Source organism: Mesoplodon bidens, assembly GCF_964165515.1.
Source record: "Mesoplodon bidens genome assembly, chromosome: 11".
Taxonomy (NCBI): Eukaryota; Metazoa; Chordata; class Mammalia; order Artiodactyla; family Ziphiidae; genus Mesoplodon; species Mesoplodon bidens.
The window spans coordinates 75,822,127-75,846,001 of record NC_138167.1 but is presented as its reverse complement, the minus strand read 5'-3'; the positions used below and the strand labels follow the sequence as shown (position 1 = coordinate 75,846,001).

At 46.7% G+C, this 23,875-nt stretch overlaps 1 protein-coding gene across 1 annotated transcript in view; it reads left to right on the top strand.

Annotated features, from left to right (window-relative positions):
• The window catches only part of STAB2 (stabilin 2), a 155,128-nt gene that overhangs the window by 54,542 nt on the left and 76,711 nt on the right, over nt 1–23,875 (top strand). The window contains exons 16-25 of the mRNA XM_081249886.1: nt 2,923–2,976; nt 3,261–3,341; nt 5,636–5,788; nt 7,852–7,914; nt 10,545–10,631; nt 11,476–11,562; nt 13,251–13,362; nt 15,784–15,964; nt 17,939–18,032; nt 19,247–19,405. Of these exons, the coding sequence (XP_081106012.1) occupies nt 2,923–2,976; nt 3,261–3,341; nt 5,636–5,788; nt 7,852–7,914; nt 10,545–10,631; nt 11,476–11,562; nt 13,251–13,362; nt 15,784–15,964; nt 17,939–18,032; nt 19,247–19,405 (1,071 nt within the window). The remainder of the gene's footprint in view (nt 1–2,922; nt 2,977–3,260; nt 3,342–5,635; nt 5,789–7,851; nt 7,915–10,544; nt 10,632–11,475; nt 11,563–13,250; nt 13,363–15,783; nt 15,965–17,938; nt 18,033–19,246; nt 19,406–23,875) is intronic.

The following is a 23,875-nucleotide window of genomic DNA, read 5'->3' as shown; positions in this document are numbered from 1 at the left end:
GCCACCCTGCTTTTCTGTCAAGTACCTTGGCTCGGGAAGCTCCTGTCTTTTTCCTTGTAGCTCCTTCCAGTGGTGACTGGAGCTGCTTCACTCAGGCTCTCAAGAGTAGATTATGTCTCTTCCGGTTCAATGAGATCCCATTGGTAGCTTGAAATCAGCCTCTGGTAGGAATATTGACACCATAGCAATTGGCCAACACTATAAATCAGGGCTTATTCTCTTCCCCATAGAAGGAATTTACCAGCACACCATTGCCCCTGGCTGTCAATCTCATTTCTCTCAAAGGCAGTATCTTTCTGCTCGCAAAGCATATAAAACCTCAAGTCTCTTTATCCTGAGTCTAAAACAGTTTTTCCACTTCAACTTCTAGGTGAGGAATAGAACAATCATTTCTGCCAGTTTCTCTGGTCCAGAGTCAATGTGGGTTAAAATTCCTCAATCTATGGGAAGCTCCTTCTCTCTCCACCCATCTTAAGAGCATCCTTTAGCTTTACCTTCAGGGAGGAACCTCAGCTGGAGACAAGAAGATCCCCATCAGTTATGCCAATGAAATGGAAAAAAAAATGATTTCATTAGAAGAATACTTTCTAATTCTGCTTTGGGAATGCATCGTTTCCTTTCCAGTGTATCTTTCTGCTTCTCTCTGAAGCAAAATTTCAGTTCTGAACCATCCCATCCCTGCAGAGACCATGGCTATCAATCACAAGCCCCAGCTTATGACTTCATCGCCAAACTAGACAGAAATAAGAGCAAAGGGAGCAAGAGACCAGCCCTTGCCAATTCGCAAAGACCTTGCAAGCTAAATGGGACAAAAAGAGGTGAATTTACAGAGTTCAAAGTCATAGTCACAATTTGGTAGGAAAGCTTTCCCTTTCTGTCTCTGGCACCAAAAGGCTTGGTTTTTGTTGTTGGTGGTGGTTTTCATCTAAAACAGCAAGTAGGAAGTGAATGTCCTCATAAAGGAAAGAATGCACTACACCAAAAGGCTCTCCAACAATGGCACCTGAAAGCACAACCTGTCGACCTGAGCCTCACTGGACTAAACTCTATCTGAATGATATGGCCCCCAGCCAGATAAGGTGGCAGGCACACACAGTGGCAGAGTGATGCTGATCAATTCCTTTGTCCCTTTCATTCTCCTGTTTCTTGTAAAAAGGATCCAACGCCAATTAATTCTTGAGGCTTTAGAAGTGGATTATCCAGTTGATAAGGTCTTTCTATAGAATTAGAGGGTGGAAGGGGTCCATTCAAACCCTGTTGTTTTGCAGACTAGAGGTGCTGAGTGGCTTGCTCAAGGTCACACAGAAGCAGTACCACAATTAAACTCAGGTTCCTGAGGTCCAGTTCAGTGCCCTTCTCAGGACTCTTCCCCTCCTCGTTTTAACTTATTGGCACAAATGTTTATGTAGGTCCTCTCGTGTGCCCTATACTATGCTGGCTGGGGACACAGTAACAGACCCAGTCCCTGCCTTCTGGGAGTTTGCAGTCTACTTTTGTCTGATATTTTCCAGTGGTCCCCACTTTTTCCCACCCTTTCTGCCACTTAGCATCCAAACGTGTAATAGCATTGCTTCTGCCTGCAAGTCCTCACTTCCGAGTACCATAAAGTAGCTGTAAGGGGAAGTCAAGACACAGAGGCTAAGTGATTTACTCAAAGTCTCATAGTAACAGAACCAGAGCTACAGAAACCATCACTTCCAGGGCTGGCCAACTGGTGGTCGACTTCAACATTCTTATTGGTAACCCTGCCCTGCACATAATGCTATTGATGTATAGATAGGGTGGCCTGACGAGTGTCCACACCAGGACCCTTTTGAGAGTGAATGGGGCTGCCAGGAGGATAGGTATAAAAGCCAGGGTTGTACTAGACAAACCAGGATGTGTGGTCACTCTACTTACAGGTAATTCCCCTGGCATAGGGGCCAAGGGGGGAATGCAGAGAGGGGTCTGAGTGAATGGAACTCAGGTTCGGCAGGGCTTTCTCTCCACCTGGGACCTCATGCTGTTGGAACATGTCCCTAGCATGGTCAGCCTCTTAGAGGTTATGATGATCTTGATTTGTAATCCTTCTCCTTTCCAAGATAGAGCAACCGTGGCAGTGCCACTGAAGTAGCAGAATTCAGCGCTTCGAAGCTTGTAACCCTACAGACATACCACAGCTGACCGCCACTGTTGCCGCCTCCTTCCACCAGAGAGAGCGGCCCTGTGTTCCTCAATTCCGAACACGGTCTCCAGGGCACCCGTATGGGGACTGCTCATCCTGCTTAGGGTCCCAAGACTCTCTTTTTTTCTCCACTGCTGCTTCTGTTTCCTGAAGCATGAGAAACCCTGGAAAGGGCCTTGAGGGTGAGATGAACATGTACCATGAGAACACAGGAGAAAGAGCCCTGGCCAGATATTCCTAACAAGGACTGTCTGTTCCTAAATAACCAGCACATGGTCTAACAAGCACATGGTTATTTAGAGAGAGTGAAACAGGATCATAAACTGAGGCTGCCTTAGAAAACCTGGAATGTAGCCTTAGACATGGAGAGAGGTGATGGAGCAAGGTGACTGAGAGCTTGAGTTACTTCTTCGGCTTGTATCCTAAGTTAGCTTTGTGACCTTGGCCATGGCTTTAAAACTCAGTGTTATCACACATGTAATGAGTCAGTAGTATCCCCACCTCACAGGGCTGTCGGGAGGCTTAAATGAGATGTGCATATAATGTTTTCAGAATAGCCCCTGCCATAAAGTAAAAATTTGGTGAATGTTAGCTGTTCAGGGGATGGGGCTTTTCTCACCCTGGACTTCCCGGTAGAGAGATTATGGGTCATTTGTTTTTCTTGACCAAGTGTCCAAAGTCATTTGAGGAAGTTTGAACAAGAGAGGGAAATCTGTGTTTTCCTCAGTGACTAAAGAAGTATTTTGATTCCATTGCAGGGATCTCGGAAGCTTCTGGAACTCGTCAGATACCATATTGTCCCTTTTACCCAGGTCAGCCCCACTTTTCTGTGGTATTTTTTCCTTGCTTTCAAGGTATCTGACCTTAAATTCCAATATTTTAGTGCTAGAGAACGTGTGATAGTTGTTCTTTATCTGGTGCTCTGAGCACACGCTGAGCAGTGAATAATGAGCCTGTCATCAAAGAAATCTTCCAAGCCACAAAAACTCGTGACCTCAAAGCTCCTGTCACTTATTTCATAAGCTTTCAAGCTATTTTTTCCAGTGAGGATTTGGGTGCCGCTCTCAGTGTCTCTCTTGTTCTCTTGTTCTTACAGCTAGAAGTGGCTGCCCTCATTTCGACCCCTCACATAAGGAGCATGGCCAACCAGATCATACGGTTTAACACAACCGACAACGTAGGTGAAAACTCTACTGCTGACGTCATTGCTCAAATACATTTTTCTCTGCTTATGATTGTTCATCGGGTTATCCTACCTCGACACTGATTCACAGGCTTCGACTCTTTATGTTTATTTCATTCATTTGTTATGTCTTTCAGCAAATACCTGCTGAGCAACTCCATGTGTGAGTCTGAACTAGAAGCCAAGAATAAAGCAGTGAAAAAAACAGGCTTACATCCCAGCAAGGAAAACAACTTTAAGCAACTCATTAGTGACCAGTTAATTATTTAATTACAATTATAAACAGGGGCCCCAAGAGGAAGTTAAGAGGGCTGTGGGAGCTCATAGCAGAAGGAGACCAAACAGATCTGGGAATCTAGAAGTCCTCAGTCAGGAGATGATGCTTTGGCCAAGCTTCAAAGGATGAGTAATGTGAACTTGGGCAGAGATGAGTAGAAGAGAGTTTCAGACAGAAGGGAGAGCAGGTGCAAAGGCCCTGAGGTGGGAGGGAACATGATTTATGTAAGAAACTCAAAATATTATTCTGCTAACTTCTCAGGGTTGTAATATCAGCAGAAATATGGCAGCATAGAGATTATGTCTCCTGTTGATTCACTTTGGATTGTGATGATGATGCCCTGTCATCCTTTCAGCAAGTTCCTGTTTGTTTTGGTTTTATTTGTTTGTTTTGTTTTGGGTTTTTTTGGCCAAGCTGCACAGCTTGTGGGATATTAGTTCCCCAACCAGGGATTGGACCCAGGTCCATGGCCATGAAAGCACTGAGTCCTAACCACTGGACTACCAGGGAATTCTCTCAGCAAGTTTCTCTTGAGTGACTCAGATGTGTCAGACACCATTCTAGGCCCTCAAGGTTGGACCAGTAAGCAAACAGATAAAAGTCCCTGGTTGCGTGGACCTTTCGTTCTAGTACATAGGACAATAGATAATAAGTGAGTTAAATATATTGTATATCAGACAGTAGTATGTGCTGAGGCAAAAAACAGCAAAGCAAGGGTGGGAACTAGAAAGTGGGAGTGGGGCTGATGTTTTAGGTAAAGTGTCTAAGAAATCCTCATGGAGAAGAAAATATGTGAGCCAAGACCTGATGGAAATGAAGGAACAGGCAATGTGAATAGCTGGGGAAAGAGCGTTCCAGAGACAGGAAACAGAAAGTGCAAAGGTGGGAAGCAAGGATCATGCTGATCGGGTTGAGGAACAGCAAGGTCCTCGGGGCCAGAACAGAGGGAGGAAAGGAGAGAGGTAGGAGGAGGGCAAGGCAGTAGGAGAGAGAAGGAGAGGTGGGGTCAGGTCACACGTGGCCTGAGAACTTGGGGCCAGGATGTAGGTTCTTACTTTGAATGAGATAAAAAGCCATTAGAGGATTTGAGCAGTGGAACGACATGATCAGACATACGTTTTGGGAGACCGGTTAGGAGGTGAATGAAATAGAGAAGAAGGATGGCGAGTAGTGGGGAGACAGGCCGAGGTGTAAGGTAGGCTCAGGGAAGTATTGTACAACACGGGGCATAGAGCCAGTATTTTCTAATAACTGTAAATGGAAAGTAACCTTTAGAAATGGTATAAAAAAATCTTTTTAACGTTAAAAAAAAAAAAATGATGGTGACTCAGAGCAGGATAGTAGCAGAGACATGGTAAGAAGTGGTTGAATTCTGAAGGTATTTTGAAAGGCAGACCAACGGAAGGTGCTGATGGATTGGATGGGGGATGAGGAAGGAGGAAGCCACAGATGACTCCTGAGCTTCTGATTGGAGCCACCAGAAGGATGGCACTGCCGTTAATATTGCTGGGGGAGCAGATCTGGGAGGAAAGTAGAGATCAGAATTCTTTGCTGATGTGTTCATTTTCTGCTCCCTCGCCTACAGCATAAGCAGGAACTTGTCTGGGTTTGTTCCCTGATATCTCCCCGGACCCTCAAGCAGAGTCTAGTACAAGGCCACTAAATGTATCTGAATGAGCGGATCCCCATTTCACCACAGGGTTAAATCAGTTTGCCCAAGGTCTCCTAGCAAACATATTGCAGAGCTGGAATAGTTATGCCTCTTCCCCAGTCCGGCACTGGCAGGGACCATATCTGCAAGGACATCCTTGCTTGGAGTCAGTCAGGAATTCATTCAACAGACTCATCTTTTTCCCTGTCAGCCAAGCTCTTCTGATCACAGTCTTCCACTCAGTGGAAAGCTGAGTGAAGTTGAAGGCTCTTTCGAGAGGTCGCCACCATTCAGCTCTGCCTGGGGACCTCTGGCGCTGCTCAGTACAGAAGGATGAAAGATGCCATTGCTTCCTTCCAGGGACAGATTCTGGCAAATGATGTGGCAATGGAAGAAATGGAGGTCGTTGCCAAAAACGGCCGGATTTACACACTGACTGGAGTCCTCATTCCTCCCTCCATCGTCCCCATCCTGCCCCACCGATGTGATGAAACAAAGAGAGAGATGAAACTGGTAAGAAAACTAGGCAGCTCAGGGAGGACCCTAAACAGCCCCCCAGAGCAGACCGTTCTCTCCTCACCGTTCTGAGGGGGCTGACGAGGATAGTTTCACACCTGAGCCGCGTTCGGGAGGCCTGTCCGTCTTTGTGAAGAGGCAGGAGGGTCTGAGGTCGTATCTCATCAAACGTGAACCAAAGTTCCTGGGGGAGTTTCCACACTGATAGTTGCTACCCTGCTATGTTCGTTTTCTAGAGCTGCCATAACAAGTTACCACAGACTGAGTGGCTTAAAGCAACAAAAATGTATTCTCTCGCAGTTCTGGAAGCCAGAAGTCCAAAATCAAGGTTTCCTGTTTCCATTGCAACTTTTTGGCTCAGCTGGTTTTAATCAGAGCAACTAAATTTCAACAAGACTTTGAACAACCAGGAACAGAGCAGCCCTGCAACAAGGCATAGAGTTAGGGCTGCTCTTGTCCTCCAGACTTCCTCCCTTGAACTTGAATGGCAGCTGCTCGGGACGGGGTCAGAGGGGGAGCTCTGAACAAGTCTAATTATTGACTCCTATTGAGTCTTTTCTGCAGGTTGTTCAAGAACTTGTTCTCCATCTCCCCAAAGAGAAGAATTAAGATGTGGGTTTGAGCCACAACCAAAAGAATTTTGGTTAAATCAGAAGGGCTTCCCAATAGCTGCCTTAGACTGAGGTCTTCTTTTACTCTTTTCTCTGGGTTTAAAGTCAAATCAGTCTGTTCTGTGTGGTTTAGGCTGGTTTCCATTAGGTCTATTAAAAGTACAAATGGGGCTACCCTGGTGGCGCAGTGGTTGAGAGTCCGCCTGCCGATGCAGGGGATCACGGGTTCGTGCCCCGGTCTGGGAAGATCCCACATGCCGCGGAGCGGCTAGGCCCGTGAGCCATGGCCGCTGAGCCTGCGCATCCGGAGCCTGTGCTCCGCAACGGGAGAGGCCACAACAGTGAGAGGCCCGTGTACCGCAAAAAAAAGAAAAAAAAGAAGAAAAAAAAGTACAAATGTATTCTCTGGAAAGTATTGAGAACTAGTAAATAGTAGAAGCAGCTGGTCTCTTCTAGAAGTCTCAGTTTTCAGCAGGCTGAACCCATAGCTGCCTTTGGGCATTTATGTTTGAATCTTAGAGGCTTCATTAATAAGTCTCTGTACTAGTTAGGGTCCCTGCAGGAAGCAGAATTTATCCCAAGGGTTCACATTAAGAGACTTTAATGAAGAAGCTGCTACAGAGGGGTGGGCAGGGCTGAGGAAGCAAGCACATGATGCTGGGGCATCCGAGGAGAAGCACTGGCAGGAAACCATTACCACCAGGGAGTCAGTGGTGGGGAGGGGTTGGGGTTACCTGAACCCAGTGAGACTGGGGAGAATGGAAGAAGAGGTGTCTGTGAGGAGCTGTAGGAACGGTGCTCGAGCAGAGAGGGAGCCGGAAAGAAAGACCTAGACCTTGTCCTCCCCCTACCCACCAATATACTGCTGGTACCTCACCGAGGCCAGTTGGAAACTGGCAAGGGGCCCCAAGAGACCATCCTTCAAGGTTTACCTGCTGGAGCACAGAACACGGTAGAGAAGGTCAGAGAATGGATCTGGAGAGATTTGGAGGCGCACACCCCTTTTCTTCCTCCCGAATTCAGAACCAATGGAGGAGGAAGCCCAGGAGACTGAAAGGCAGAGATTCCGTGTTCAGCCTCGTTACTGCTAAGCTAATTGGAGAACAGGGACTTGAGCGTGTGGCCAATGCTAGTACTACATCCCTGGCACAGGTGGGCAAGTGCAGTGTCCCCTCAGTGGCAGGTGCCACGCTACACGGCCGAGGGTCGACCAGAAGCCTGAGGCCTGTCGGAGCCTGAAAGAGGATGAGGAAGGGGCTGCTCTGAGCAGGCCCACTTCCTTCTCCCAAATTCCTTCTCTCTGGTGCGGGGGCAGTAGGAGCGGGGAGAGAGGCCGAGAGTGGCACACCAGTGGGACCCCTTCGCAGGGAGGATGCGTGAGGCCAGACACGTGACCTGCCCCTCCCTCTTACGGGGACGCCCGTACTGACCTGCAGTCTTTCCTTCCAGGGCACCTGTGTGAGCTGTTCCCTGGTGTATTGGAGCAAATGCCCCGCCGACTCTGAGCCCACAGTGAGTGTGACAGCTTCAGGGAAGCACACATCACCCAAGCAACCCCACGGGTGTGGCTTCTCATCCTTTCCATCTTCCTCTCTTAAAAGATATTCATTCCAGCTGGGATAACATACGGTTAGCTCTTAGCCCGCTATATCTGGGGGGATGGTAGAAAGACAGCCCACAGATCTGTGTTTGAGTCCTTGCTCATTTATCCAAGGTAAGTTGCTTCACATATTTACTCTAATTTTCTTATCTGCAAATGGTAATAATAATATCAACAACACTAGCAGCAGCAAGATTAGCACAGATAAAACTCCAAGTGCAAATGCCTAAATCAAATAGCCACTCCGTAAATGTTCCCTCTCTACTTGCCCTATGAAATAAAATCCAGTGTTTGCATAAGAGAGGCAAAGCTTTACCCTCACCCTCTTGCGGTCTCTGGCTGGGCCTGAGAATTAAGTTGACATAAGACAAATTAACAGGAGAAAAGCACAGGTTTTTACACATACATAAGAGCTTCCATAGGAGAATGAAGACCTGGAGAAACAGCAAAACCCAAGTGTTTATATAGTATGTTGAGCAAAGACAGGTAACTGTGGAAAAGTAACTAAAATGTGAAATATATTTCACAATCTATACCTACATCAAATCATTATTACTATGTTGTACATCTTAAACTTATACAGGTGTTTTTGTTTTTTGTTTTTGTATCTGCTATTTTTCAAGTGCCTTTAGCACAAAATAATCCATATGCCAAAGTGGCACATTTGGGTGTGGCATGTTCTGTTACACTTCATTTGTATCTGCTCTTCCCAAGCATCATTCTGGAGAGAAATACAAGAAATATCAAGAAAAATGACACCAGGACCGTCAAAACCTTGTCAAGCTTGATAGAATTCTGCACACATCTATTGAGGATTATAGATCTGGTTCAGGGAGCATAAAGATGAATAAGATACTGCTTTGTTTTGTTTTGGTCTTGAGAAGCTCTAATCTAAAAAGGAAAACAGATAATTTCTCTTGGCATAATTTACATGCCAAGTAAATACCCTACTGGTAGCAAAAGCAACGTGTTCTAAGGTAAAATTGGTGATAGAAATTCCTGCCTCCAAGTTCATGCTTAGAAAGAACTTCCCAACCAGCCAGTTCATTCCACACTAGAATAGATCGCTATTATAAAGAAGGTGATGAGTTTTTTTAACACCATCCTATTGTGGAGCATTTCATAAAGAAAAATGTGAAAATTAAATAGGCACAGGTGTTCAGATATTTATTTTGCTCAGTGAAGCCATCACCCCTGAGTCCTGCAGGATGCTGTCTACCAGGGGATGTGGACAGGGAGAAGGGAAGAGGAAACTGTGGTGACTGGCATCCCAGTGAGTGCCGTGTGCCAGACATTGTTCTAAGTGCATCGTGCAGCAAACCTGTGAGCGGGGCACGTTATAACCAGAGTGTAACTTGGGAACTAAGGCGAGGAAACATAAAAGCCCTCCCACAAGGTCACACAGCTGGTACACACAGACCATAATCCTACATTGCCTCAGCCCAAGGAAGGAGGGAGAAAGGAAAGGAAAAAATGGGACACGTGGGTCAGAGCCAAGAGAACCCCTAAACTGCCCCTCCCAGGCTCCCATGGTCTATACTTGACTAATTATCCTGACAGCCAACAAGGAGGTTGAATGGTCCTTCCTCATCGACCTCAGAATTCCTTTAGACATTTAAGATTTTAGGATTTTACTGCCCATGGTTTTCACTGCTCTCTTCTTAAGTAGGAGCCTAAGATGAAGGAGTACCTCCATGTCAATTTTTATCTAACATAAAATTTGAGCCATGGACTAAGTGCTCAGCACAAAACTTGAGATCAGCATTTTTGTCCTGTTTCACAGATTAGGCAGCTGAGGCTCACTAGACAGCGTGACTTGCCTCTGAGATCCTAAAGTTAGTAGGTGGTAAGATCCATTCTCTCGACCTGCCCCTTATCAGTGTTCTTAAGAAAAAGGATTTAACCTGTCCGGGCCTCAGTTTCCTCACCTATAAAAAAGGGATGAGAAATATCCACATGGAGTTGAAGATTGATGACCTCATACAGGCAATGTGTCTGACCCTAGTAGGTTCTCAATAAATGGCAGTTCTCCGTAATTCTGAGTGGGTATCAGAGGTTAGAGAATAGAAAGAAATCTGCCCCTATACCCCACAATTCCTAAGAGGAAAACTCAGACTCTCACTATTTTTTTGGTGGATCTTTGTACAAATTAGGAGAAAAGTCTCTAACTGCTCCAACGTTTCTATATAGGAAGTGGTTAAGGATGGTTATTAATTGGAAGGGGAGGCTAAGCCACATCCTGGACACACAGGAACATGTTCCCTGATTGATTAACAATGTCTTCCAGGGCATGAGAAGGGACGGAAAGGTACCTATGCCCTGCGTCGTGCAAACCCTGGCCTGTATTCTCCCCACAAGGAAACAGAGGCTTAACAGGGTGACAGCTCTGCCTGGGCCGTGTGTGTGCTGTGTGCTCTAGCACTCTTTCCTAGCGCTGACAGTAAAACAGAAGTAGATTGTCTAGTGTCTGTAGAAGCCAAGTCAGGCCCAGAGGACCTCAAAATGCAGACTGCGATGCTCTTCCTCATTGGCTTTCTTCCAGACACTCTTCGTACGCAAATGTGTCTACACTGGCCGAATCAGGAGCCTGAAGACTGGCTGTGCCAGATACTGTAATGCCACTGTGAAGGTGAGGCTTGTGTGTGGCCGGGGCCCTTATCGAGGCCACCAAGGCCTGCACAGAAGCCCGCAGGGCTGGGCAGCTCTTGGGCCCCAGGGTCTGTGAGTCACAGGTTGCCCTTGGGGCCTTGACCATGTCTTCTTGCAAAGGAAGGGAAGGGTAGAGTCCCCACATGGCGGCCAGGTCACCCCCTCCCTGCGTCCATTCATCCCATGGTTCCTATCATGCTTAATATGGAGACCACACCCTTGACACCACCCTGCATGGCCCACCCTCTGCAGTGTCCCTGGCCTGTCTCTCACCCTCATTCCCACCTCGGCAGGTGTGACTTTGCCATTCACTCCTGGAAGAATGTTCTTCCAGGTTTTCTTGGGACTGACTGATCTCTCAGGTCTCCATCCAACCCTCATCTCCTCTGTCACCGCCCGATCCACGGTGCCCCCGCCAACCTCCCCACACCTCCGCTCCCACCTGCCACCACTTGATAACAGCACTTGGATTTCCCGGCACTTACTGCTATCTGAAATCCTCTTTTTTTTTTTCTTCTAAATTTATCGTCTCTTCCCTGACTAGATGGAATACGGGCTCCATGAGCCCAAGCCTTTATCTGGCTCTCACAGTGCCAGAGCCAGGCCAGCAGCCTGGGGTGGCCCTCAGGAGATTTGTGGTGAACAGGGGGCTGAGCACAAGCCACGCCATCATCTGCAAGAGAAAAAGTCACACTCCTAAGGGTGGGGGGGGGGGGCTGATGCTGTTTGTGATCGTAATGGAAATTAAAATGTATTGATATTTCCTTTGAGGAACTGGCACTCTGCTTGGGATTCCAAAAGGCAACACACATTTTGTTTCTCAGATACCGAAGTGCTGCAATGGCTTCTACGGGCCCAACTGCAACCAGTGTCCAGGAGGCTTCTTGAATCCATGCTCCGGGAATGGGCAGGTGATCAAGACTGAGGCTTACTTTTTCACGAGTGCTGAGGTTGACCTGTGTTAAGTCGAAAAATAATTTTTAAAACCACTAAACCAAGAAATGATACTATGCCAGTCACTGTTCCCAGGGAGTAAAAGAAACAGATCAGTTGCTAAAAAAAGAGAGGGTGTCTACAGGAGAAGGAATTTTGCCTGGGAGTGGCAGGGGGAAGGGTGTCCAGTGATGTCGCTTCTGCTTTCCTACTGCTGATGGCATGACTTTGAGCAACTCAGCAAGGCTCTCTGGACCCCAGTTTCCCAGCGTGGGAGATAGCAGGATTGGCCTGCATTGATCTCCAAGTTTTTTGGTTTTTGTGTGTGTGTGTGGTACGCGGGTCTCTCACTCCTGTGGCCTCTCCCGTTGCGGAGCACAGGCTCTGGGCACGCAGGCTCAGCAGCCATGGCTCATGGGCCCAGCTGCTCCGCGGCATGTGGGATCCTCCCGGACCGGGGCACGAACCTGTCCCCTGCATCGGCAGGCGGACTCTCAACCACTGCTCAACCAGGGAAGCCCGATCTCCAAGTATTTTTAGGGCCGAGATTTTACTATTCTTAAGAAAAAAAAAAAGCACTGCCCAGTGAATGCTTTTTTTAAGATTTTTTTTTTCTTTTTTTTTTTGGCTGCCTCGGGTCTTAGTTGCGACCCTCGGGATCTTCATTGCAGTGCATGGGCTTCTCTCTAGCTGTGGCGTGCAGGTTTTCTCTCTCTAGTTGTGGCACTCAGGCTCCCTGGTGCGTGGGCTCTAGTTTGTGGCACACAGGCTCTCTAGCTGAGGTGCGCAAGCTCCGTAGTTGTGGCGCGCAGGCTTAGTTGCCCCACCGCATGTGGGAACTTAGTTCCTGGACCAGGGATTGAACCCATGTCCCCTGCATTGGAAGGCAGATTCTTTACCACTGGACCCCCAAGGAAGTCCTGAATGTTTAGCCCACCTGCAAAACCTATGAAATGTAAGAGCCAAAACTTAACTCATCTAGCGTGGAGGCCAGGGCTAAACATACAAAGGTAATAGTAGCTGTGGTTCATATGGGGAAATTATGCATCTGCACATATAAGAAATCCACATCGAAAATATGCCTCTTTCAAGGGGAAGAAAAAACTGCATGACCACCAAGTGGGGACACCACACAGGCCAGGGGAATAGGGCGAAGCAGCTACAAATTAACTACTGTACCTGGGTGGTCCCGGACCGAAGCCCAATTCTGATACGTGTCAGTCAGTACAAATCTAACCTTGAAATAGCTGGGGAGATGAGGGGTAAAATGCTCTCACTGAAGGGAAAAACACTGCCGTTTGGAGTCACATAGCTGAGCATGTGAACATCTGGAGAGAAAGGCCTGCCTTCATTCTGAAGGTTAGTGGTTTATCGGGCTGCCCCTTAAGCATTGCTTAGAGGTTCCATTTCACCACTGTGACACCCACCCCACCCCCAACCAAATGACTTCCTGTGAAGTTCTGAATCCTGGCTCGGGACACCCATATGTCACTGTCCTAGCTTCCTACCCAATACCCACAACTCCACTTTCCACAGGGGGTCCCAAAGAGTCATTTCAAGCAGAATTGAATCTGAGTCAAAGAAGCAGGCCAGGAAACAAAAGCATCTGGGACTCCTTGTTGGGGTGTGTCGTCCTGACAGCCAGGGGCCCTGCCTTTGTTTGCAGTGCGCCGATGGCCTCGATGGCAATGGGACATGCGTTTGCCAGGATGGCTTCCAGGGCTCCCAGTGTCAGTTCTGCTCGGACCCCAATAAATACGGACCTCGGTGTGACAAAAGTAAGTGTCGCTTCCTGAGCTGCCTTCTGCTCCCCACCCGGGGTCCCTGCAACAGGTATCAGGTGCCCCTTGGCTTGGTGGATGCCCTTATCACAGGGTATTTCTTAAGCACTTGGGTCCCAAACAGTGCACATGCCAGATTGCTGGGCCCCACTCACAGAGCTTTGAGATAGGAGGCTTGGGTGGTACCTGAGGATTTGCATCTCTGACAAGTTCCCTGAGATGTCAACACTGCTGGCCCAAGACCACACTTTGAAAACCAGTCTTTTAGGGTTTCCCCACACACCTGAAGTGATCGTGGGCTCCATATCAGAAAACAGACTCCCCATCTTTGAAGCAGTCCTCTTCCATCAGCTCCTCCCTTTGCTAAATGTGCGACCTTGGGTTAGTTACTACACCTCTCTAGGCCTCAATTTCCTCATCTATAAAATGGGGATAATAATAGTAACTACCTCGTAAGGTTAGTACAAGTTATAAATGGAAAACACTTGCCTTAGAACAATGCCTAGCACCTAGTATGCACTACCAATATTATTATCTATTATTGTTGGTACTGTTGCTGCTATGCTAAGTTCAGTGATATAAATATCCAGAAGCTCATAGAACATGTAGAAAGTTCCACAACATTAGGCATTGAAAAAAATGCAGTTATATAATCTTAGAAAACACATTATGTTCTTAAAAATAACACCATGTGAATATTTAAGTACATAGATAGAAATATACATCTATCTAAGCTAAGATTAGAACTTGATAGAAAAAAAATGAATAGATCAGAGCTTGCTGTGGAGTCAAACCAACCTGAAGTTAAAATCTTCACTCTGTAACTTACTGGCTCTATGACCTTGGAAAAAATCTCTCACTGAAGCTTAACTTCCCCGTTTATAAGATGAAGACAATATTGGTACCCACTTCATAGGTTGTTGATTAAGTTAGATCATAATTTAGGACTTCAGCCCAGAGCATGCACCTAGCAAATAATCAATAAATGAAAACATTCTTATTACTAGCATTACTAACTCCACTCATCTGTTACAAAACACACCACCCCTCTCCTCTCTTACCTTGTCTGATCTTCACGGCTACCTCTCAAGAAGGATGGGACACCAGAGCCCAGCAGATTTGTGGCTACTGATCCTAGTCCAATGCTCTTTTTGCCAAATAAGGTTTCTGAGGGGAAAAAAAATAGGTGTTTATTCCAAAGCCTGTTGACATAGGCATTTTTATGAAGCTAATAGTCACGATGCCGAGGCTGGGGCAGCAGTGGTGGCTTCCTGCTCCAAAGCCTCTTGTCTAGGTCTGTTGCTGCCCACCGCCTCATGCAGGGGAGCTTCCTCTTCATTCTGGGGTCTTGTTCCTTGCTAACCAAGCCCTGACGTTCTTAAAAGTTTATGAAAAGTTTTCTTTGTTTTAAACCTAGCTGTGCTTTGCCAGCCCTCACTGTGTTTCTCTTTCCTGGATGCTGGCTCCAAGCCCCGACACAAATCCCTTTCCCATCAGTCCCTTCTGGGGCAAAACCACAGATTCCTTCATTTCTGATCACATTCAAGCCCCCAAATCCTTGCCACCTGCCTTTGAGAGTCTCCAGAATGTTCTTTTCACTTCCACATGCAGAGGAGCCTGAGTCTGATACGCTGGCTCACGTTGCAACTTTTAAATACCTGTAATCAAAAGCAAAGTTAGCAGCTAAAGTTTAAGATGATAACAGACAGTGGAAATGCCAGTCGATATACTGATCTGCTGGTTACTCATAGTCACTAACGGAATTTGAAGGTCTGAGTTCAAGTCCCTGTTTGGGAACTTGCCAGCAAGTCAGGCAATTTGTTTTACCTCTCTGGGCCTCAGTTTCCTCATCTGGAAAATGGGCATGGTAAAACTATTGATACCTATCTCCTGAGGCTGGTGACTATGAATGAGAGGGTTCAGGTTAAAGGCTGGCCCAATGCCTAGAACAAGGTCAGTGTGCAAATATTGGACATGAGTTAGCATTGGTTTGCTGTGATGGAGGGTGAAGCGCAAATGTGTAAGCCACACATCAGAGGCTGTGCCGGCAGGAGAAATCACTTCCAGAATGTCTTCAGGAAAAGGTGAGAAGTTTCCAGACTAAACTCTCCTACCATGAAGTAGGTGAAAATTGAGCTCCTTGGCCTCTTTCACACCATCACAACCCACCCTCCCCCTGCACCCCACACACAGACACACAAAGCATCCCAAAGACCAAGCTCTTCTCACCGAGAGCTGTCCTGGCACACGAGAAAGACGCTGAGAAATAGCGTCTAGAACCTTCTGCGTCTCAGCCCAGGGTTCTGCACCTACAGGAGTGAGTGGGGGGTGAGGGGGGGGATCCTGTCCTCCATGACCCATGTGCCCGTTGCTAACCTTGTCCCCAAGCCCTGAATGGCCCTCTTCCTTCCCTTCCAGGGTGTCTGTGCAGTTTCGGAACGTGTGACAACAGAATTGACAGTGACGGCGCCTGTCTCCCCGGCACCTGCAGGGACGGCTCCGCCGGGAGATTCTGCCACAAGCCGGCCTCAGCCTGCGGGCCCTACGTGCAGTTCTGTCACATTCATGCCACCTGCGAATACAGCAATGGGACAGCAAGGTCGGCCGGTCGGGGCGGGGGGCGTTGCCATCCTTAACGGCCCATGGCCACTGTGTTACCTGTAGACACACCCAACCCATATCTAAATTCTTCATAAACCAAGACCTGTTCTCTTCAGCTGCCAGCATGGCTTTTGTGGAGAAAACCTCAGACTGAGCTGGGTTCAAAGTCTGCAGCATTCCCTGCTTTGAAACTTACCAGCTGTGTGACCTTGGGCAGTTACTTAACCTATCTGAGCCTCACTTTTGTCATCAGTAAAATAAGGGTGATGTTGCCTACCTAGCAGGGCAGTTGTGGAGATTAGAAGAACTGAATGCCAAATCATCCAGCCCCAGGGCTAGTACCTCATAGGTGTTCAGTCATGGAAACTGGAATTATTACCGTCACTCATGTGAAGAAAGTGAAGATTTGCCCACAAACTTTCCAACCCTTTAAAAATGCCTTTACTTCCTAAGGTCATTAATAACTACTCCCCTGTTAAAGGCATCTTACAAGAAATTGGATCGTTGGTCACTGGATCACCATTTGTTTTCTTAATGCTATCTAACATAGGAAGTGGGCTTGGGGGAACATGTCAGAGGAAATTTTCCTCTCTGGGAATATCTGGTTCAAAGGCAGTAACCATGCAAAAAATATCCCGGGAAATGCAGACAACATGTAGAATTCTTTGCCTTATTTTTGCAGCACTTTTCTTAATTTGTAATTACCTAATCATTTGCTTACCTGTTCGTGATCTATCTCCCCCACCAGTCTGCAGGAAGCATGGGGCAGAGACTGACTTTGCTCTTCCGTGGTGGTACAATAGAAATGCATCTTCCTAAGGAGTTAGTATATACATCAGTGCATAAGGCGAAAGTCACAAGTCACCAAAATTGCCCTTAAAACCTCTTAAGGGAATTCCCTGGCAGTCCAGTGGCTAGGACTCGGCGCTCTCACTGCTGGGGCCTGGGTTCAATCCCTGGTCAGAAACTAAGATATTGCAAGTTGTGAGGCATGGCCAGAAAAAAATAAATAAACAATAAATAAATTTAAAAACCTCTAATCACCCACAGAGGATCATCAACATGGGTCTGTCTTTACTATATAAACTTAGGTAAATCAGTGTTGAAACAGATCAATCTATTTCTTCATTTGGGGACCACCTAAACTATTTAGTTCTTCTAGGATTCTTGATGCATGAAAAATAATTTTATTTAGAGTTTTGTGAAGCACATATGACTGAATCTGCAATAGTGACATGGGCATGTGATAGGTGGCCCAGCACCTATCACAGGGCACTCAATAAATACTGGTTGACCAAACGAATGAATGAATGGTCCTATTTAATAGCTAAAGTTTCAAGGTGGAGCATTTTGAGAGGAGTATCTGAGGGCATGATGGATCATGGAATCAGACACCTGAGAATGTTGTGCTCTAAAAAAAAGAACATCTGAGAGATCAGAGAAGGGAGAGAGGGGAGGTCTCACCTGATCGTCATGTTCAAGTCACTGAACTGTCACACAGAAGACAGCGTCGTTCTCTGCTGAACCAGAGGTAATGACTTGAGGTATAAAGAGACAGATTCCAGACCCATAAGGACAGAAAAGCCGCCCAGTGTCGAGCCTGAGAAGGTGCAAGTGTGAGCAAGTGCCCTGCTGAACGCCCCATGTGCATTCACTCTATACCACAGCTTTATGAGGGAGATGTTAGACCCATTTTCCAGGTGAGGAAACAGTCTTCCAGAGGTTAAGGGACTCGCTCAGGGTCACACAACTGCTAAGAGGTGGGGCCTGGATACCCACCCAGGTGTATCTGACTGCAGACCCAGGAGTGCTGGTGGCCACCATGGTACATGGCTCCCCCGACAAGGGCAAAGGGTCAGGCCACCTGGCCGTGAACACGTTCACCCCTGGCTGGCTGGTCTTCTTGGGGAGGGGTGGGATAGTTGGTGCTTATATTTCTAGGGCTGACTTTTGCGCTCACTCTTCTTTGCAGCTGTGTTTGCAAAGCAGGGTATGAAGGGGACGGAAGCCTCTGTTCAGAGATGGACCCTTGTTCGGGATTAACCCGAGGGGGCTGCAGCCGCAATGTGAGTGTTGGTCTTTATTTCCAAGCTGCCAGGTTTTTTAGGAAATCCTGAGGGAAGACCTTCCAAAAGGCAGTGTCAGATGACTTCATTGCATGAGGCACATTTGCTTGAACCCTGCATTTTAAAGATGGTGCCAGGTACCTTCTGTGAGCCTCCACTTCCTAAGTCCACGTGTGCTGGGGGAGCCCCAGGTTCACATGTGCAGGGGTATTGGGCTTCTAAAAACACAGCCAAAGAGTCAGATATTGATCATTAGTAATAAACTTCTGATTCAGACATTACAGCTTACAAGTGACTTTCATGTATGTGATCTCATTTGCTCTTCCCACCAACCCAATGAAGCAGATGTTGTTTATCCCCATTTTACTGATCAGGAAACTGAGGCTCAGAGACCTTAAGTGACTTGCCTTAAGTTCTGTTAGTGTCAGGGGTATAGCCGAAACTGACTGTTGCTTTCATTAATACCTTCTGAATATCACCACCACCACCCGGCCAAGGTCACCTTCCTTCCTTACCCACAGTTTAATAACTGTTCTCCCTGATGCTCCTCTTGGCTATAGCCACAGCCAGAGTGGATCAGATCATGTTTCCCGCTTGCTGAAATCCCGCGGGAACTTCCCCTGGCTCTGAGGATGAAATCAGATGCAAATGCCTTGCCCAAACCCCCAGACTGCGCTTGGGCAAGCCCCACCCACTCAGCCTCATCCGGACAACTTACCTTGCACCTCTTACTCTGTCCTTCAGCTTTCTGGTGTGGTCATCCTGAAAGGCCTGGAATTGGTGCAGGTAGGAGCTTGGGCTAAAGCATCATACAGGCCTGAGTTCATGCCTCTTTACAGCTGTGTGACCTTGGGCAAGTCACTTACCTCCTCTGAGCCTCAGTTTCCTTATCTGTAAAATAGAGATAATCACAGTACCTTCCTCAAGATGATGGCTTACACCTACAAAATATTCAGAACAATCCCTGGCTCTATAAATGGCAATGACGTTAGTGACGGTGGCCATTAGCTGGCCAAAAAACAAGCAAATTTGTTCTTTAAGTCATCTTATCTTTTCCATTGATCTTAATGCAAATGTGTGTTTTAATCATTTCCTTTGCACTCCATGTAAATGTAAGCTTCTTCAGTGTACCTCTGGAAATCCTTGCTTTGCACTTGGAATCTTGAGGCTGGACTGGGGTTTCAGAGGTTTTGCTGCTGCTTTTCCTCCTATAGGCAGAATGCATCAAAACTGGCAGGGGAACCCACATCTGTGTATGCCATCAGGGATGGACGGGGGACGGAAGGGATTGCTCAGAGATCAACACCTGCCTGCTGCCCAGTGCTGGCAGCTGCCACCACAATGCAACCTGTTTGTACATCGGCCCCGGGCAGGTAGGTGTGGTGAGGTGGAGAGCAAAGAGGAAGCAGGATTCCTGGAGTAGACTGTTTTTTCCCCTAGACACAGAATTACTTTGGCTAGAATTTACTGCAGCTCTTTAATCATTTGTAGCAGTGGGAAAGGGTTAATTGTCGCAACAAACCTATGATGTAGGTACTATTTTTTTTCACCTTTTGATCCCATTTACCCTCACCACACCACACCCCACCCAGCCTCTGGCAACCACCAGTCTGTTCTCCATATCTATGAGCTTGGTTTTGTTTTGTTTTGTTTTGTTTTAGATTCCACATATAAGTGAGATCATATGGCATTTGTCTTTTTCTTACCTATTTCACTTAGCATAATGCCCTCAAAGTCCATCCATTATGTTGCAGATGGCAAGATTTCATTCTTTCTTTGGCCAAATAATATTCTAATGTATACATACACCACATATTCTTTATCCATTCATCTGTTGATGAGCAGTTTGGTTGCTTCCATGCCTTGACTATTGTAAATAATGCTGCAACGAACATGGGGGTGCATATACCTTTTCGAGTTAGTGTTTCCTTTTTTTTTTTTTCAGGTAAATACCCAGAAGTGGAATTGCTAGAACATATGGTAGTTCTATTTTTAGTATTTTTTTCTTTTTTTATCTTTTATTTTTTTTCTTGCGGTACGCGGGCCTCTCACTGTTGTGGCCTCTCCCATTGCGGAGCACAGGCTCCGGACACGCAGGCTCAGCAGCCATGGCTCATGGGCCCAGCCGCTCCACGGCATGTGGGATCTTCCCGGACTGGGGCACGAACCCGTGTACCCTGCATCGGCAGGCAGACTCTCAACCACTGTGCCACCAAGGAAGCCCTATTTTTAGTTTTTTGAGGAACCGCCATAACAATATTCCATAGTGACTGCACCAATTTACATTCCCACCAACAGTGCACAAGGGTTCCCTTTTCTCCACTTCCTCACCAACACTTTATTATTTCTTGTCTTTATCTCACTGTGGTTTTGATTTGCATTCCTCTGATGATTAGTCATGTTGAGCATCTTTTCATGTACCTGTTGGTTATCTGTATGTCTTCTTTGGAAAAATGTCCACTCAGATCTTCTGCCCATTTTTTTAATTGGATTGTTTGGTTTTTTGCTGTTGAGTTGTATGAGTTCTTTATATATTTTACATATTAACCCCTTATCAGATTATGACTTGTAAATATTTTCTCCCATTCCATAGGTTGCCTTTTCATTTTGTTGATGGTCGCCTTTGCCATATAGAAGCTTTTTAATTTGATGTAGTCCCATTTGCTTATTTTTACTTTTGTTGCCACCTAGGTACTATTATCATTCCATCTTATAAAAGAGGAAACTGAAGCATGGAGAGGTTAAATACTTTGCTCATATCACACAGAAACCAAATTATGGTGTGAGATCCACACCCAGACAGTCTGATTCCAGAATTGCCCTTTCGGTCGCCACCCTTGACCACGCTATTTCTCTATAACACTGTGTAATACTCTACAGTTTGTGGGTCACTTTCACTTAACCTCATTTAAGGGAGACAGAGGCAGAGAAAGCTACTTCTTAGGAATTAATCAGTCCCGGGGGAGGTAATGACAACGGTACTAGGACTGTAGCCATGAAAAAGTCCTAATCATGAAAGAACTCACTGCATTCTTATGTCTTGCCAAGCAAGTACCAACAATTCAATTAGTTTTTCACTCACCTGAGTTGCCACATCACATTTGAGAAAGAAAAACAATTTCTTGGTATCAGTATCAGTTTGCTAAGGCTGCTGTAACAAAGTATCACTAACTGGGTGTCATAGAACAACAAAAATATATGCCTCACAGGATTGGAGGCTAGAGGTCCAGGATCAAGGTATCAGCAGGTTTGGTTCCTTCTAAGGGCTATGATGACAAATCTGTTCCATGCCTCTCTCCCAGCTCTGGGTGGTTCGCTGACAGGCTTTGGTGTTCCTTGGCTTATACATGCATCACCCTAATCTCTGCCTTCGTGTTCACATGGCATTCTCCCACGTGCATGTCTATGTCCAAATCTCCCCTTTTTATAAGGACACCAGTCATATTAGACTAGGGACCCACCCTACTCCAGTATGACCTCATCTTAACTAATTACATATTAACAATCCTTTTTCCAAATAAGGTTACATTCTGAGGTACTGGGGGTCAGGACTTCAACATATGAGTGGGGGGGTGGGATGGGGGGAGCACAGTTCAACCCATAAGAGTATCTATTCCCTTCTGCTCTATCATCCTTTCTGCAGACAAATTTGAAAAGCATTCTGATGGGGGAGATAGAGGAGGAGAAATGACTTTTTATAGTGTTACATAAGAAATAAAATAGGCCATATCTAGGACTGCCCTCAGTAGTGTTATTAGTTGGCTCGAAAACTTGTAGATATGTTCCAAATAGGCACAAATCCTAACTACCATGAATTTTTATTTTAAAAGACAGACCAGGGCCTCCCTGGTGGCGCAGTGGTTGAGAGTCCGCCTGCCGATGCAGGGGATACGGGTTCGTGCCCCGGTCCGGGAGGATCCCATATGCCGCGGAGCGGCTGGGCCCGTGAGCCATGGCCGCTGAGCCTGCGTGTCCGGAGCCTGTGCTCCGCAACGGGAGAGGCCACAACAGTGAGAGGCCCGCGTACCGCAAAAAAAAAAAGACAGACCATGTTTGGGTCAATATGTCAGGGCTGGGGGTGCAGGGACGTGCTACCCCAATACCAAGTACAGAAGGTTAAACACTCTTGCTTACAAGGTCTTGCCCTCTCATGTAAAGTTGTATACATGTGCATATATAAGATACCCAGTTGGGCTTCCCTGGTGGCGCCGTGGTTGAGAGTCCGCCTGCCGGTGCAGGGGACGCGGGCTCGTGCCCCAGTCCGGGAAGATCCCACATGCCGTGGAGCGGCTGGGCCCGTGAGCCATGGCTGCTGAGCCTGTGCGTCCGGAGCCTGTACTCTGCAACGGGAGAGGCCACAACAGTGAGAGGCCCGTACACCGCAAAAAAAAAAAAAAAAAAAAAAAAGCTACCCAGTTTACCTTATAAAGCATATATAGCAAATAATACTTATACCCTTAAAGATAAAAATTCATAAATAGGAGTTCTGTTCCTTTCTTCCCACAACTTAATGGGCTGTCTTGTATCACCTCTGGATGTATCCACTCTCTAGACCAGTAATAGCCCTTCACCAATCAAATGTTCCTACTTTCCCACCTCTGTTTATTTTTCTGACATGTACCCTCAGCTTTCATGGACTCCCCACTCCTCCCACCCTCTCCCAAGGTCCAGCCATGCCCCACTTCCCAGAAGAGACTTCCCAGCTCATCCTCTCTCCTCTGAAGAGCAGTGGTCCTCATCACAGAAGCATCTCATGTGCCAGTTCATCCATAAGACTTACAGCATCTCTTGTTTTCCAGTTAAGATTGGACTATTCTTATTTACATTGTATGCTTTATCTTCCTCTCTTTAGTGAAAGCAGCTTTGAGGTTCATTGCTGGTTCCATAAGGTCACTCAATACCTGTGTTCGTCATCTGTTGAAGAGATTACTCCTGTTTAAATTATAGGGGTTTTTTAAATTTTATTTATTTATTTATTATTTCTTTTTGGCTGCGTTGGGTCTTTGTTGCTGCTCGCGGGCTTTCTCTAGTTGTGGCGGGCGGGGGCTACTCTTTGTTGCGGTGCGCAGGCTTCTCACTGCAGTGGCTTCTCTTGTTGTGGAGCACAGGCTCTAGACATGTGGGCTTCAGTAGTTGTGGCATGCAGGCTCAGTAGTTGTGGCTCGCGGGCTCTAGAGCGCAGGCTCAGTAGTTGTGGCGCACGGGCTTAGTTGCTCCGCGGCATGTGGGATCTTCCCAGACCAGGGCTCGAACCCATGTCCGCTGCACTGGCAGGAGGATTCTTAACCACTGCGCCACCAGGGAAGCCCCCTAAATTATGTTTTAAACTTCAAGATAATGTTTAATAATGGAATACATTTGGGAAAGTAAAAGAGTGGAGAAAAATGAAAACCATTCACAGCACTCCCACAGTCACCGTTTGTGTGCTGATGTATCTTTTCTTTCTGGTCTTCTTAATGCACAGGTTTATATTTTTCTCTACCTTGTTGCGATCCACTGCAGTTTTGTTTGGTTCCTATTCTGTACTTAGCACAGATATTCCCCCATTTTATCATACAACCCACCACTATCATCATCATCATCATATTTAATAGCTGCAAGATCAGCACCATTGCTTCTGTGGTGTAGTTTGTGTACTACACAAAGTACCCAGCCTATGGGGCAAACAGGGGCTGAAACCCAGCCTGCACCCTGCTCACCAAGGTATATACCCTGGTGTGGACCTAAAGCTTCCCAGAGGAAGGGGGGACTTTTTTGTTGCATGATGAAACTGTCTACCTGCTGAGCCACTAGCCATGGGTTGTCCATGTAGAGGTGGTACTTTACTCAGAATTGCCTGCTCA